Raw genomic sequence first — 16,967 nt, forward strand, 5'->3', positions numbered from 1 at the left:
ACTCGACCACCAATTCTCCTGTGGTGTGATTTTTGGCCTCTCCTCGTCTTCTGTTCTGATTTTTACCCCCCCCCCCCAAAACCTGATTGTTTGTGTTATGAGCTCCATATTAAGAATGGCCAGTGTGTTTGTGCAAATAATATTTATGTAGTAAAGGTTTCACCCGCCCGCTGGGTGCTTGGTTGTGTGGTGGGTTCTGCTGGAAGCCGTCCACTTGTTGGAGAGCTTCAACTGGGAAGAAAGATTATTTTACCCAGTCATCACCAGAGATCACGGCCTGTTTGCTCCAGTCATCTCACAATGGGTCCTACTGTATCTGGAGCGCTTTAGCCTTTTAGCATGTCGTCATTGAGAGCGGTGCAGACAGGGCGAAACCCGAATCCTGCATCATTAACATGTATTCCTCTGGCAGATCCCAGAAGACACTGACATAAAGCTCAGGACAAAGGTCAGATGGTTGTGTTGTGTTCCTCCAGCAGGCCCAGGGTGGACCGTGCGGATATCATACGATGTGTGAAGTCCTGCCAGCCCAATGACATCTCCTGCATGCTCAATCCCATCCTGTCCACTTCACACACCGCCATCTCGCTTCCCACCTTCAGAGAATTCAACAAACCAGAAGGTACCAGCCCATCAACATTCATTGGATATTTGTTGCATTGTTTAGACAAAATAGTTTACACTATCGTGTTGTATTCAAATGCTTAAAATCTGGTTTGTTAAACTGTCAAAGTTTATAGCAAACTTGAGTAAGAAAAAGGGTTGTGCTCCATTCAGCCTTTTATATTCCAGTCCAATTCCTGAATTAAAAGTTAGTTTGAATTGAGGCAGCGAACAGGGTCAAAATCTGACTGAAAATCAGGAGAACATTTTCATTTTTGTAATTGCATAACTAAGTTTGTCAAGACAAACTTCTAATGGCATGTTAACGACAGACAGGGATAGGACAGGAACGATAGGTAGAACAAACAAATGATAGAACTAACAATAGAACTAATGAACAATAGGTAAAGGAACGATAGAACAACGACAGATAGAACTAACAAACAATCCAATGAACGAATGATAGAACGAACAAACAAACAATAGAACAAATGGAATGAATGAAAGAGCAATAGAATGAACGAATGAACAATAAACAAACGATAGAACGTACAAACGGACAAGACAATGATAGAATGAACAATAGAACGAATGAACAAACAAACAATCAAACAAATCAATTAATGATAGAATGAACAATAGAACGAATGAACAAACAAACGATAGAACGTACAAACAAACAAACAGACAAGAGAACGATAGAATGAACGATAGAACGAATGAATAAACAAACAAGCGAACAAATCAATTAACGATAGAACAAACAAACAAACAAGAGAACGACAGAATGAACGATGGAACGAATTAACATACAAACGATAGAACAAACAAACAAACAGACAAGAGAACGATAGAATGAATGAACAAACAAACAAGCAAACAAATCAATTAACGATAAAACAAACAAACAAGAGAACGATAGATTGAACGATAGGACGAACAAACAAACAAACGATAGAACGAACGAATGAACGATAGGTTGAACAAACAAAAAACTGAGCAATAGAACAAACAAACAAGCGAACAAATAAACTAATGATAGAACAAACAATAGAACGAATAGAATGAACAATAGAACTAATCAACAAACAAAAGAAAGAATGAACAAACAAACAGAAAAGATAACGATAGAATGAACGATAGAATGAATGAACAAACAAACAAGGGAACAAATAAATTAATGATAGAATGAACAAACAAAAAAGAGAATGATTGAATGAACAATAGAACAAATTAAAAAACAAATAAACAAGAGAACGATAGAATGAATTAACATACAAACGATGGAAAGAACAAACAAACAAACAGACAAGAGAATGATAGAATGAATGAACAAGCAAACAAATCAATTAACGATAGAACAAACAACCGAACAAGAGAATGATAGAATGAACTATAGAACGAATGAACAAACAAACAAACAAACAAGAGAACAATAGAACAAATTAACAAACAAATGATAGAACGAACAAACAAACGAGAGTGACAGAATGAACAATAGAACGAATGAACAAACAAACAAACAAACAAACAAACAAGAGAATGATAGAATGAATTAACATACAAACGATAGAACGAACAAACAAACAAACAAACAGACAAGACAACGATAGAATGAATGAACAAACAAACAAGCAAACAAATCAATTAACGATAGAACAAACAAACAACCGAACAAGAGAATGATAGAATGAACAATAGAACGAATGAACAAACAAGAGTGACAGAATGAACGATATAATGAATGAACAAACAAACGAACAATAAACAAACGATAGAATGTACAAACGGACAAGACAATGATAGAATGAACAATAGAACGAATGAACAAACAAATATCAAACAAATCAATTAACGATAGAATGAACAATAGAGCGAATGAACAAACAAACGATAGAACGTACAAACAAACAAACAGACAAGAGAACGATAGAATGAACGATAGAACGAATGAACAAACAAACAAGCGAACAAATCAATTAACGATAGAACAAACAAACAAACAAGAGAACGACAGAATGAACGATAGAACGAATTAACATACAAACGATAGAACAAACAAACAAACAGACAAGAGAACGATAGAATGAATGAACAAACAAACAAGCAAACAAATCAATTAACGATAAAACAAACAAACAAGAGAACGATAGATTGAACGATAGGACGAACAAACAAAAAACTGAACAAATGAACAATAGAACAAACAAACAAGCGAACAAATAAACTAATGATAGAACAAACAATAGAACGAATAGAATGAACAATAGAACTAATCAACAAACAAATGAAAGAATGAACAAGCAAACAGAAAAGAGAACGATAGAATGAACGATAGAATGAATGAACATACAAACAAGGGAACAAATAAATTAATGATAGAATGAACAAACAAAAAAGAGAATGATTGAATGAACAATAGAACGAATTAAAAAACAAATAAACAAGAGAACGATAGAATGAATTAACATACAAACGATAGAAAGAACAAACAAACAAACAGACAAGAGAATGATAGAATGAATGAACAAGCAAACAAATCAATTAACGATAGAACAAACAAACAAACAACCGAACAAGAGAATGATAGAATGAACTATAGAACGAATGAACAAACAAACAAACAAGAGAACAATAGAACAAATTAACAAACAAATGATAGAACGAACAAACAAACGAGAGTGACAGAATGAACAATAGAACGAATGAACAAACAAACAAACATACAAACAAGAGAATGATAGAACGAATTAACATACAAACGATAGAACGAACAAACAAACAAACAGACAAGAGAACGATAGAATGAATGAACAAACAAACAAGGGAACAAATAAATTAATGATAGAATGAACAAACAAAAAAGAGAATGATTGAATGAACAATAGAACGAATTAAAAAACAAATAAACAAGAGAACGATAGAATGAATTAACATACAAACGATAGAAAGAACAAACAAACAAACAGACAAGAGAATGATAGAATGAATGAACAAGCAAACAAATCAATTAACGATAGAACAAACAAACAAACAACCGAACAAGAGAATGATAGAATGAACTATAGAACGAATGAACAAACAAACAAACAAGAGAACAATAGAACAAATTAACAAAAAAAGATAGAACGAACAAACAAACGAGAGTGACAGAATGAACAATAGAACGAATGAACAAACAAACAAACAAACAAACAAGAGAATGATAGAACGAATTAACATACAAACGATAGAACGAACAAACAAACAAACAAACAGACAAGAGAACGATAGAATGAATGAACAAACAAGCAAACAAATCAATTAACGATAGAACAAACAAACAACCGAACAAGAGAATGATAGAATGAACAATAGAACCAATGAACAAACAAGAGAGTGACAGAATGAACGATATAATGAATGAACAAACAAACGAACAAGAGAACGATAGAATGAACGATAGAACAAATTACCAAACAAACGATAGAATGAACAAACAAACAAGAGCGTGATAGAATGAACGATAGAACGTATGAACAAACAAACAAGCAAACAAACAAGAAAATGATAGAATGAACGATAGAACAAGTTACCAAACAAACGATAGAACGAACAAACAAACAAACAAGAGAGTGATAGAATGAACGATAGAACGAATGAACAAACAAACAAGCAAACAAACAAGAGAGCGATAGAATGAACGATAGAACGAATGAACGAACAAACAAACAAGCAAACAAACAAGAGAGTGATAGAATGAACGATAGAACGAATGAACGAACAAACAAACAAGCAAACAAACAAGAGAGTGATAGAATGAATGATAGAACGAATGAACAAACAAACAAGCAAACAAACAAGAAAATGATAGAATGAACGATAGAACAAGTTACCAAACAAACGATAGAACGAACAAACAAACAAGAGAGTGATAGAATGAACGATAGAACGAATGAACAAACAAACAAGCAAACAAACAAGAGAGCGATAGAATGAACGATAGAACGAATGAATGAACAAACAAACAAGCAAACAAACAAGAGAGTGATAGAATGAACGAGAGAACGAATGAACGAACAAACAAACAAGCAAACAAACAAGAGAGTGATAGAATGAACGATAGAACGAATGAACAAACAAACAAGCAAACAAACAAGAGAGCGATAGAATGAACGATAGAACGGATTAACAAACAAAACAACGATTAAAATAATTTGTTCTAAATTTGTTCTTTGATAGATAGTTTTTTTTCCTCACCAAATTCTACAGACACGAGTGTCTTCAACTAAAAAAACGATGTTTTCCCCCCAGAAATCGTTTTCCTGCGATCCCCAACACCTTCCCACCTTCCTCAGACGGACACCATGGACATCGTCTACGACATCCTGGAAGGAAACGTCCAGAGCTCCTTCGACATCATCAAGCGTCTGGATCACGGGATGATCGTGGGTGAGTGTCAGCGTGGCTAACAATGGCAGCGGACCACAGACGGAGCCCTGAGGCATCCCTGTCTGGAAATCACATTCGCATCAAGTGGTTTTCTGACCTAATTTCCCATTACGAAAGATTCTCTCTCTCTTTTTTTTTTGTTCTTTAAACAAACCAAATGCATATGTGTGTGTCTTTGCGGGAGGAGAGGGGGAAGCATGAATCTACACGGAGAGGCTTATTCAATATAACCCGTTTCGACAGTGTGATCCCGATCTGATGATAGGCCCGCAGAGTCCACGGCCTTCGTTTGAAGACGCCCGTCCATGTGTTGTTTTTCCTTCGCTATAAGCATGTGGCCTTGTTTCCCACTTTTGTGGCATGACCGACTTTAATGTGTTCTCCGTCTACTCACTGTTTTTCCAGGACACTTTGAAAAGCTCACAAAGAGGTTTTTTGGTGTCCAGACGGTTATTGTTGGTGCGCTTTCACACAAAGGTTATTGGGAAGGGCAACCATTCTGAGTTTATAGAAATGTGGGTGAGACTGATGAGAAACATACTCTTTTGACAACCCTTGAAGCGATATTAAAATGAAATTCATTCATAGATTATATAAGATGGAGAGAAATGCCTAAGACGTTCCACAAAATCAGCGGCTATGAACTTTGAAGCTAATTGAAGTCAAGACAAGTTATTTCATTGGCATTCAACCATGCATTTGTTTTTCTCCAGGACTTGGTGTCTCTGGTTTTGTGCTTTCATAATACAACAGACTCAATATTTACAACGTTTAGCATGCTTTGCCCCATCAAATCAGATTTCAATTTTTATGTGGTTGATCAATCATTTTTAGGGGTTCAAGCGTGTAGCCCTGAAACGCTATTGTAATTGTTACATTTTCCAAGGATCATCATTCTCCCCTAAAAGTGATCGGGCAGACCAAACCGTAAGTCGTAGAGACTTGAAACTTTGAGGGTTGGTAGTACTCACACCGCCTATAATGTCACCAATGCTCGCCCCAATCGGCCTGACGGGGGCGCTACAGCGGTCAAAAGTACAAAATGGCCCATAACTCCTAAACCGTCAGGCGAAGGCGCAAGTGTCTTATATTGTTGGAATCCTTGGCTCAAGATGGACCTCGGATTTGCTTGTCAAGCTGGAGAAATATTTTTGATTTTTTTTAAAAACTTTTGCAAACTAGTCCTAGATTTTGGCCTGATCGGAACCAAACCAGACAGTCTTTGAGGACATTGGCGTATCTCAAAAAACATGGCCGCCATCGGCCAAGGAAGTTGGAAATCAGACTGGAAATCAAGAGAAAATATTTTTTTTTCTAAGTTTGTCAAGACAAACATTAAATGACAGAACGACAGACAGGGATAACGATTAATGGATGGACAGATATATTGATAGATAGAACAAACAATTGATAGAACTAACAATAGAACTAACAAACAATCGAACAATAGGTAGAACGTACAAAAAACAAAGGAACGATAGAACAACGACAGATAGAACTAAAAAACAATCCAATGAAGGAATGATAGAACGAACAAACAAATGATAGAACAAATGGAATGAAAGAGCGATAGAATGAACGATAGGTAGATAGATCGAATAATAGGACAAACAAACGAACGATAGGTTGAACAAACAAAAAACTGAACAAATCAACAATAGAACAAACAAACAAATAAACTAACGATAGAACAAACAAACAAGAGAACGATAGAACGAATGAACAAACAAACGATAGAATGAACAAAAACAAACAAGTGAACAAATAAATTAACGATAGAACGAACAAACAAACGAACAAGAGAACGACAGAATGAACGATAGAACAAAAGAACAAACAAACAAGCGAACAAATAAATTAATGATAGAACGAACAAACAAGAGAGATAGAATGAATGAACGATAGAACGAATGAACAAACAAACGATAGAACGAACAAGAGAACGATAGAACGAATGAACAAACAACTGAACAAGAGAACGATAGAATGAATGAAGTAACAAATGATAGAACGAACGAACAAACAAACAAATAAGAGAGCGTTAGAATGAACGAATAAACAAACAAACGATAGAACGAACAAGAGAACAATAGAATGAACGATAGAACGAATGAATAAACACGATAGAATGAACAAACAAACAAACGACCAAGAGCACGATAGATTGAATGATAGAACGAATGACCAAACAAACAAACAACCAAGAGAACGATAGAATGAATGAATAAACGAAAGAACCATAGAAGTTATTTTATTGATAGGTGGATAGATGGATGGATGGATGGATGGATATATTGTTATAACTATAGCACCTATTAGACAATGTTAGCGGAGGCTGGTCGGAACGCAGACAAGTTTTACGCTTCAGTAATCACACATCCACACAAAATTCATATCATTTGATAGATCTCCTCATACTGAACAACTTTACCTCATGAACCACTGCTGTCAATCAAATCAGTCATGAAATATTTGGCAAACTAGTCCTAGGTTTTTTGCTCATCTTAATAAAATTCTCAGGACTCTCTAGATCAATAACTATCAAACAAGCGTTGAACTTTACCCTTTGGGTAGCTATAACAGTGCCATTTAGAAAATGGGTGTGGCCAAGTGCACGCAAAAGCCTATAACACCTAACCGGAAACCCAAAACTTCACGAAAATAGGTGAGCGCATATGATTCTGAACAAGCATGCAAACTTTTATGGAGATCGGGCCGTAGGTGGCGCTATAACTGTTAAAAAGCTTTTTAAAAAAAACACATTTCCTGTGGTAAATTGCCTGTATAGTGGCTGTAAATGGTCTTTTTTATCTATGATCTATTCTAAGTGGTTGTATGCTTGCTAAATAAAACATAATATATTTTAGCCTTAACCTCTTAACTGTCACCGTCCCGCTGGTGGGACACCTGGCACTTTTTTTTGATCGCCTTTTTTTCATATCATATATTTTAGTAATTATCATAAATTGGGTATCATTCGAAAGCTTACGAACTCAAAATTCATCCTGTGGAAACCGTTTTGAAATTGGATGTTGCGTTACCATTGAAATGGTACTTTAAATTCTTTTAGCAGGCTCCTCCCCTAGTGGGCGGTGTCATGTTTCATATTACAACATTTATTTTAACTACTTTATAATCAAAATCTTTTCTAATCTTGACAAAACACATATCGTCGGAAAGGTCTGAGTCTCAAGGTTGCATATTTGGTGACTGTTTTGTGATGGACGTGACATTTGGACAGAAAATTACAGGAAAATGCATAAAAAAACAATCAAGGGAATTTAAATGACACCCGGTGGCTATTTTTGGTATTGCGTCTAAACAAAATCTCATGGGAACTTCAATTTTTGAGATATCAACTTCAAATTTGAAACACAACTTGGTTAGACATATGGCTTTGATTTTATAGTAATTTTAGATTAAAACATTTTTGTAAAATATATATTTTATATAAAATAAAAAATATTTAGTACAGTATTTTATATTTACAATAAATTTAAACTTCCATAACTTTTTCATAGTTTCATATTTTGAATTGCTTCAGCAATAATCTGCGGAGTGTCTGCTTTAGAACAATGCCAAACTTAGGTCTATATTCCAAAGCATTCTTGAATTACAGCCCTTTAAGTTTGGATAGTGCATTTTCATGTGTATTCTCAAAAAGGGGGGTGACAGTTAAGAGGTTAAAACGCTTTTGAACCCCAGCTTTATACTTATAACTCTATCGTAAAGGGTTGCCAAAGATTTCTTTGCACCAATGTTCAATTGAGTTAATGCATTAGGTATTAAACTAAACAGGTTTTTTTTGTATTATTTAAATACTTGGACCAGTAAGTGACCAGGTAGTGGCCCTGGCAACATCATTGCATCCTGATTTTGGGCAACCACTGTAATATAAAAAACGAGTTTTAGTTTGTTTTCAAGCAAAAATCTTTATTTAATTTACCACGCAATGGCGCCTGAACATGAAAGATCAGTGTGACTGAGATGAAACGCATTATAATGAAACCCTGAAGAGTGTAATTGGCCGTCTTTGTGTGCGAAGACGTCATGGGTAGTTTCCCCTCCTAGCCGAGAGAATAGACTTCCTAAATCACCATAACACAAAAGAGCCACAAACAACTGGCACCGATGCCGACGGCAGACACTCGTGGTCGTGTGGAATCCTGACGTCATGACGTCTGTATGTGTGTGTTTGTCTGGCCTGGTTCGGGCGGGTACCACATGAAAGCGTTTCCTGCACTTAATGCAAAGGAGCCACCTCTTTTCTGAACGCGCCGTTCTTACGCTCCTCTCCAGGGCCCGAGTTCGGGGCCTCATATCGTGACCAGAAGCTCTGGTCCTATGGATGGACGTGGCATGAGTCAGTGTTGGGGAACAGCTGGTGTGGATAAATCAGAGATGTACACCAGCTCAGTCTGTCCTCTGTCCCGTTTCCCCCGGGCCTTGGATTACAATAAAGGAGCTTGATGTGATTTACGAGACATGTCACTGTTAAAACAATATTTGTTGATGCTGTGGTGTGTTTGAGACGGTTGTATGAATCCATTAACCTCAACTATTAACATATGTCATCACAATCCATGGCCTAAAAGCTTGTAGATATGATATAAGAAAGCAAGAATGCTTTCTCAAGATACAAGTTACTCATAACGTACAAGATTTTAGGTGAAGCGTGCGGTTTCTGCATCACTATCATCACTAAAAAGATTTGCAACAATGAGTGTTTTCAAACAGGTTTCCAGCTCTTTGCAACAAACGCGGCGTGGAGCACCAAGACTGACTGTAAAAGGATACATTTGAGACATACTTGTAGGCAAAATAGTTGGAAAAAACAACAAATGCAATACATTTTTATACAATGTAATTGCTTGTCACTTTTGACCGAAAGGTGGCTCTGTCACCAAATTGACGTGTTATTGTCAGTGTGGTATAACAATGACACACAGAGAGTTTGATGTCAATATTCAAAACCATTGCAGAGTTACAGCTTTGGATCTTTTTTGTCGTTTTGCGATTAAATCGACGGCCATATTTATCAAGGTACACCAATGTCATAATGGACAATGATAGGAACTGAGACAAAGACTGCATGTCAATTTTGAAGTCAATCAGACCACCTTGGCCAACGCTTTTTTGTGTGTCCTCAGAGTGCCTCCATATACAGTGAGGAAAATAAGTATTTGAACACCCTGCTATTTTGCAAGTTCTCCCACTTAGAAATCATGGAGGGGTCTGAAATTGTCATCGTAGCTGCATGTCCACTGTGAGAGATATAATCTAAAAAAAAAAATCCAGAAATCACAATGTATGATTTTTTAACTATTTATTTGTATGATACAGCTGCAAATAAGTATTTGAACACTTGTCTATCAGCTAGAATTCTGACCCTCAAAGACCTGTTAGTCTGCCTTTAAAATGTCCACCTCCACTCCATTTATTATCCTAAATTAGATGCACCTGTTTGAGGTGGTTAGCTGCATAAAGACACCTGTCCACCCCATACAATCAGTAAGAATTCAACTACTAACATGGCCAAGACCAAAGAGCTGTCCAAACACACTAGAGACAAAATTGTACACCTCCACAAGGCTGGAAACGGCTACGGGGAAATTGCCAAGCAGCTTGGTGAAAAAAGGTATAATTAGTATAATCTCAACCCGCTATGATTTCGATTTTCCGTCTCGATAGGAGTAATGGTTTGAAGATATTTGCGAAAGCTTTTTATAAGCCAAATCACAATGTTGCACAAACCATAAGGCGAAACGTAGCATGTTTGGTATTGTTGGACTCGTTAAGGATTCACAAATCTAAAGAGATGACTCCCGTGAAAATATGTCAACCACATCCAATTTTATAAGCATGCAAAACTTTTCAGGCTCCATCTGGGCATGGTGCCAATGACCCATACCGAGTTTCGTAACGATACGCTAATGTGTTCATAAAATACAGCATTCTGCTACAAGATTCAAAATGTGCGACGCCCAAAATGGCCAATATGGGATATCGCCCCAGTACTCGGCATGGTGCCCCAAATCTAACGAGACCACTTGTGATTTTTAGGCAAATAGTTCAGAAGTTAGAAGCAAAAATAGCAATTTTTCATATCTCCTGACCACTGTGCCCGAAACGCTGCATGTAGCCTCAGGTCACGCTTGCCAAGACTCATCTTAATACGCTAAAGCACTGCGGAGATATAGCCTTGCATCTAATTTTGGCGATGAATTTGTTCGCGTGTTTTTCGAGAATGGTTAAGTTAATCAAAAAGCTTTTAGCGTGCAGATGAAACGCAATAAACACGCAGTGTTGCCACAGTTACTTTGAAAAAGTAACTTAGTTACTTTACAGATTACTTGATTTTAAAAGTAACTAAGTTAGATTACAAGTTACTTTATTAGTTACATTCATCAGTTGCCGACAACACCTCTGCAGCCTCAACATAAAAATGACAACCGTTATTGCCAACACTTTATTGGAAAGTGCATTTTTAACAGTAACGTCAACAATGTATCTCCTGAAATTGTATCTCCAAAAAAAATCTTTGGACTAATTTTGTAAAATCTAAACATGTTAATGAAAAGGTACAAATTACTTTGTGTTCTTATTAAATACATTTATGAAAAACAATTTATATTTAATTTTTAATTTATATTTATATATGAATGTAAATAATTATATGGGCCTACACAAATAAAATAAAATTACAAGATTTATATTTTATTGTAAACGTAATGTGCAGCTCTGTAAAGGGACAACAAATATATGATCGATACGTGAGAACAATATATTTTTTAATAATCTTTAAGTGCACAAAACTATGAAAATATATGAAACGCTTCAAAACAGAGCAGCAACAAAGCGCGTATGCGCATCCCGTGTGCAGAATGATGCGCTTAAAGCAACATGGAGTCAGAGTGTGCAGTGCAGCGCGAGTGCACATTGAAAGTTCACGGCATAAAGAGAAGATGAGTGTTGAGCCCACAAATCCTAGTCTACTATGTATCGGTCCAAACATTCACTGATTATTTGTTTCTTCACAGTTTTAAATTCCGGTTATTGTGCGTGTGATGCTAATTAATAGTCCTTGTGTTGTCACCTGGGTAGCGAGCACAACATCTTTCAGAAACCGCTGGATAAACTCCAGGAAGATAAATTATTTTATCAACATATCAAGTATTATAACGGGAATATATCATATTGGAGTGTGCTTTAACGTGCTGCTGACTGACTGGAACCGAACGCGACGCGCAGTTTTGCTGAACGGAGAATGATTGACAGCTTCAGCGGAGGAAAGACATTCAGCTATGGAATGGCTTTAGATGACTTTGTAGGCTACTAGCAAATCATAATATACTAATAATGATTGCTGAAGGATAATGTGACAATATATATTTCTGATGATTATTTAATTATCAGGACATGCCTAATCTGAGCAAGTGACTGCCTGTCTTGAGTTTTTTCGACTGACGGAGCGGCCGCCTCGTAATTCTCTATGCCGGAAAACCCCTGCTGAGACTAAACAAGAAAGCAAAAATATATATTTTTACTAAGGAAAATGACACAAATAGTAACTCACAGTGACTTGGATAAATTACTTTAATCTGATTACTGGTTTGGAAATAGTAACGCGTTAGATTACTCGTTACTGGAAAAAGTAGTCAAATTAGAGTAATGCGTTACTAAGTAACGCGTTACTGGCATCACTGTAAACACGTTATCTCGCTTTCGCTGTTCGGGAACGCAGTCGTGTAGGGGAGTTCTGGGAGGGAATTTTACCGAACCACTTTTACGACAGATTTTGCTCAGGCATTTCAGAACAACCGAAACAACATTTAAGATGCTGTGCAAAAAGATCGATCCGCTGGTTAGTCCAGTTATGCCCATAGTCCATTGTGCAAAGTCACTTGATTTTTTTGATGCGCGTCAAGGAATTTATTCAGTAAATGTGTTTCCATTAGGGCTGTCAAAATGGCTGAAAAGCTAAATTCGAAATTTTTTCTTAAATATTATTAAAATTCGAATTATATTCGAATTCTAAAGGCATTACTTAATTTTAGAGGGAAAAAAGAGGGCGCAACAAGCAAATGGAAACCAAATCAAGCATTGCGTCTTTTATTGAAATGAAATGACATTCACTTTTTACAGTAAATTAACTTTTCAAACAATTGTTACTAAATAAAATATAATTTCATTAATGAGCATGTAAGGAAAATTAGGTAACAAAAGTGCATAAAACTGCAAGTAACCTGAGAAAACACGCTTCAACAGACGTTGTGAACACAAAATAGCAAACTGACATTCAGAAACAAGCCAATTCCACTCACTAAACATCTACATATTGTTTGTCAAAAACACCAAACAGTCAACTTGACCTGCAGCGAGTGCGGAGCGTTTTTTGGTTAGGTATGTCAGTGCCAGCTGCGCAATATGTGGATACATATAACGTTATACTACATGATTTTGCCACCAATAGAGTGCCGAAGTAATAACGTCACTTTGTAGGCCAACCCGGAAGTTAGCGGCGCCTGGGTTCCCTCGATCAAAAAGCCATTCATTTTCCCCATAGACTTTTGGAAAATCGCACAAAATAAGATCTGTGTTCAACAAAGAGTTATGACCCTTACACGTTTTGTCTACCAAGATAATCTTTACAAGTTAATCCAAAATGTATACATTTTGAAGCCCAAATAAAGCCGTCAGATATAAAATGCTAACGGTAGGCTATAAATGGACTACAGCACACCATGGTCGCGGATCAACGTCATCATCAAGCTTCCTCAAACTTTATTTAAAAGCACGCTCGCTCATTATGATCTGCGCTGTGTATGAACACTTATCCACTTTTTCATGAGAAATATTGCCCATTCGTTTTTTCCAAAAATGTTAGAAACTAATTTTGTTTATGCGTGCCTCTCTGAGATTTATCTTTTGTTAATGTTTTTTCAGACAATATGATTATCACTGTGATAACATTAAATGACATGAAACAACCCAGTCTCTTTTTGTTAAATGCAAGTTTATGTATGATCAATAATACAAAACGTATAATAAGCTACACATGAAATAAAGCAAACAATTCAGTCAAACATTCAAAGTCAGTGCTAGTCGGCTAACTTACAACGGTAACGTACAGTTATAGCCTAAAAACAAGTAATGAAACTTCACTTTGCACTCAGCCTAAACGATTTGCCAGGGAACAAATTATAGATCCATGAGAGCAAATATGGGCCGTTAAATCTCCACAAGACGAATTATAACTGGAGACGCCACAGAGACATCAGAGCCAGCGGCAGACGGCAGAAGGACTAGCCGACGAAAGTCTACCCTCGCCGGGTAAACAAGCGCGGAGCGCCGCTGACTCACTGGAGCTCACAACTCCGAAAACACCAGATAAAATGTTTAAATAGGCACTCTTCTTATAAATAAACCACAGATTTGAGCTTTAAACAACTACATTATCGACTGAAAAAGTCTTAAAACTACGTTTTGTCACACATTAACAGTAGATTTTAACACAAAAAGACGTGTAAACACAGCCCATGTCAGCCATTTCTCAACGAGACGAACATGTGAAGAGAGTAAACTCCAAATGTTCAAGCATCCAACTTTGCGCGAATAGCGCGATTTATTCACGCCACATAAGTTCTTAATTCTTAGGCTGAAACGCGGGCTAGTGAGAGATTGCCTGTTTGTCACGATGACGTCTAAAGTCCCCGCCAAAGGATGTAGTCCCTTTTAGCAACTTGTTAGCAACCATCGTTTTTAAGACACAATAAAGTTTTAAAAAAATCACAAGCAGGTTATAACTAATGTGTTTTATGTCATAGATCAAAACGTGAAAATATTTAGAGGCTTTGTTAACCACAGACCTTATTTCAGGCGATTTAGCAAAAACCCATTCAAAAAACCCATAGACTTTAGGGCGAGGGAACCGGTAGGGCTAAAATGCTAACTGACTTCCGCGTTTTGGCCTACAAAGTGACGTCATTACTTCGGCACTCTATTGAGAGGATTTTCGTCAGCGGGCTAAAACAAGCCCAAATGTGTTTCGGGGGGTAAAATATGTGTTTTTTGCCAGGGTTCCCTGCTAAAATGGGCATTCCCGGGGCTAAATATCACATAATTGGGTTCGCTTCAACCCGCAGACATGAAAAACAGTCCGTGGCAACCGTGTTAAAGGAGCCCAATTCCGCGGGAAAGCGGGTAGTGTATCTTCTCTTTCATTTATATCCATCTCATGCTCCAAAATGCCCTGATTGCCTCCTTCTGCACCGCTCTGTGTCTGACTGAATACGCCGTCGAACAGGTTGCCCATTTTCTCTCTGACTCCGAGTCCTCGCTGTTTTTTCCGCCGTTTTTCAAATTAACAACACAGCCGCACCGCGCTGTACTGGATAAACAAACCGTGTCAGTTCCGTCATCGTCGTGTCTCGCGCGCCTCTACCAAAAATTCGATTGTGCATTTTTTTAGTAAATTCGACAAATATTTGAAATTCCAATTTTTTTTTGACAGCCCTAGTTTCCATCCAGCAGTTTTTTATGCAATATCCCAAAATTTGCATAAAAATAGGTGGATGGAAACATAGCTAATGACCATTTTCAAACAGGACCACTTTCATTGGTCAAACACTCAGTTCTGCCCCAAACAAATCTAAACTCATTCATTTACCTCTCTCGGAGGTGGATTTATCCCATTTGAAACACGCGTTTTTCGAGAAGGGTTAAGTTCATCAAAAAGCTTTTAATAACTTTTTGCCAGCTTGGTCTGAAGATGATCTGGGCCAATTTTGGTGAAAATTGGACGCACCGCCTAGGACGTGTTCGAAGAAGTAGGTTTTTTTGGAACATTCAAAATGGCAGAAAAATACGAAAAATTATATAGCATGGCAATCGAATCGTCTTGAGCCAAGGAATCAGAGGAAAAAAGAAGTAGCTTAAGCAAAAGAAGTTACTATAAACAGACAAGTCAAAATAAATGCAGTAAAAAGTTTCTTTACAGTTTCTTCAGAGGGAAACTCCCAGTCGTTGCTGTTTGATTTGGACTGGGAATGCCCATTTCTGTCATCCACACGAGTGTGTGAAAACACCAACGGCCTCAATCGCAGCACAAGTGTATCTATGGTGACCGGCTCAAAGCATCAGAACAGCAGCGGTGTTTGTTTTTAGCGCCGCTCCAGGTCGGTTGACTCAAGGTGGTGCTCATCACTACAAAGTCAACATTTCAAGAACAGAAGAGAGAGTCTTTGAGCTGGACGGCCTGGGAAACACTCAATAGCTCATATTCATGCGTGTCATTTCAGCATTTTATTTGTGGCAGTCGATTAGGTAGGCCTGTCGCAATAATCAATATATCGATATATCGCACAATATATGTACATGACCTAAAACATTTTTTGTGATGCAATATATCGGCCATTATGTTTACATGATCATGACTGTCACCAACATTTTACTTGATTGCGCTGTCATCTTGTATGTTTTCCGTGACGGAGGCGAAAGTGGTTCTCGGGCAGTTCCTTCATACACAGAGCGGTTATCGACAGGTGAAGAAAAGGCGCCATTTGAAGCGTTATAGTGTGTATAGTCCTGACAACTACTGATAGTTTGGAAGAATAAGCCCAAATGGACTCGATTTCAAAGCCGCAATCCCCATATCCGGTGCACATATAAATGTCAACGCAGAATGACGAGTGTTAAAGCCGTTTCACAAGGGAACATTTTTTTTTTGTTTAATTTTTGGGATAATATATTTTTTACCCTTAATTTCCATGAGCTAAAGAATTAAAAGGTTGTCATTTAAAAGTGTGTAGGTCTACTTGCATTATTATGCTGTTATATTAGGATTATACACTCACCTAAAGGATTATTAGAAACACCTGTTCAATTTCTCATTAATGCAATTATCTAATCAACCAATCACATGGCAGTTGCTT

The 16,967-nt window shown here is 37.1% G+C and overlaps 1 protein-coding gene across 3 annotated transcripts in view; it reads left to right on the forward strand.

Annotated features, from left to right (window-relative positions):
- The window catches only part of fbln1 (fibulin 1), a 96,350-nt gene that overhangs the window by 59,223 nt on the left and 20,160 nt on the right, over positions 1 to 16,967 (forward strand). For 2 of the 3 annotated variants that reach the window (XR_013815991.1, XM_079809659.1), the window contains exons 17-18: positions 477 to 622; positions 4,897 to 5,034. Coding sequence is in view for 2 of the 3 variants with exons in the window: in XM_079809659.1 (XP_079665785.1) it covers positions 477 to 622; positions 4,897 to 5,034 (284 nt within the window). In the remaining variant the exon portion in view is untranslated. The remainder of the gene's footprint in view (positions 1 to 476; positions 623 to 4,896; positions 5,035 to 16,967) is intronic. The other variant, XM_079809660.1, reaches the window with a different exon arrangement.

This window comes from Gobio gobio (genome assembly GCF_949357685.1).
Source record: "Gobio gobio genome assembly, chromosome: 25".
Taxonomy (NCBI): Eukaryota; Metazoa; Chordata; class Actinopteri; order Cypriniformes; family Gobionidae; genus Gobio; species Gobio gobio.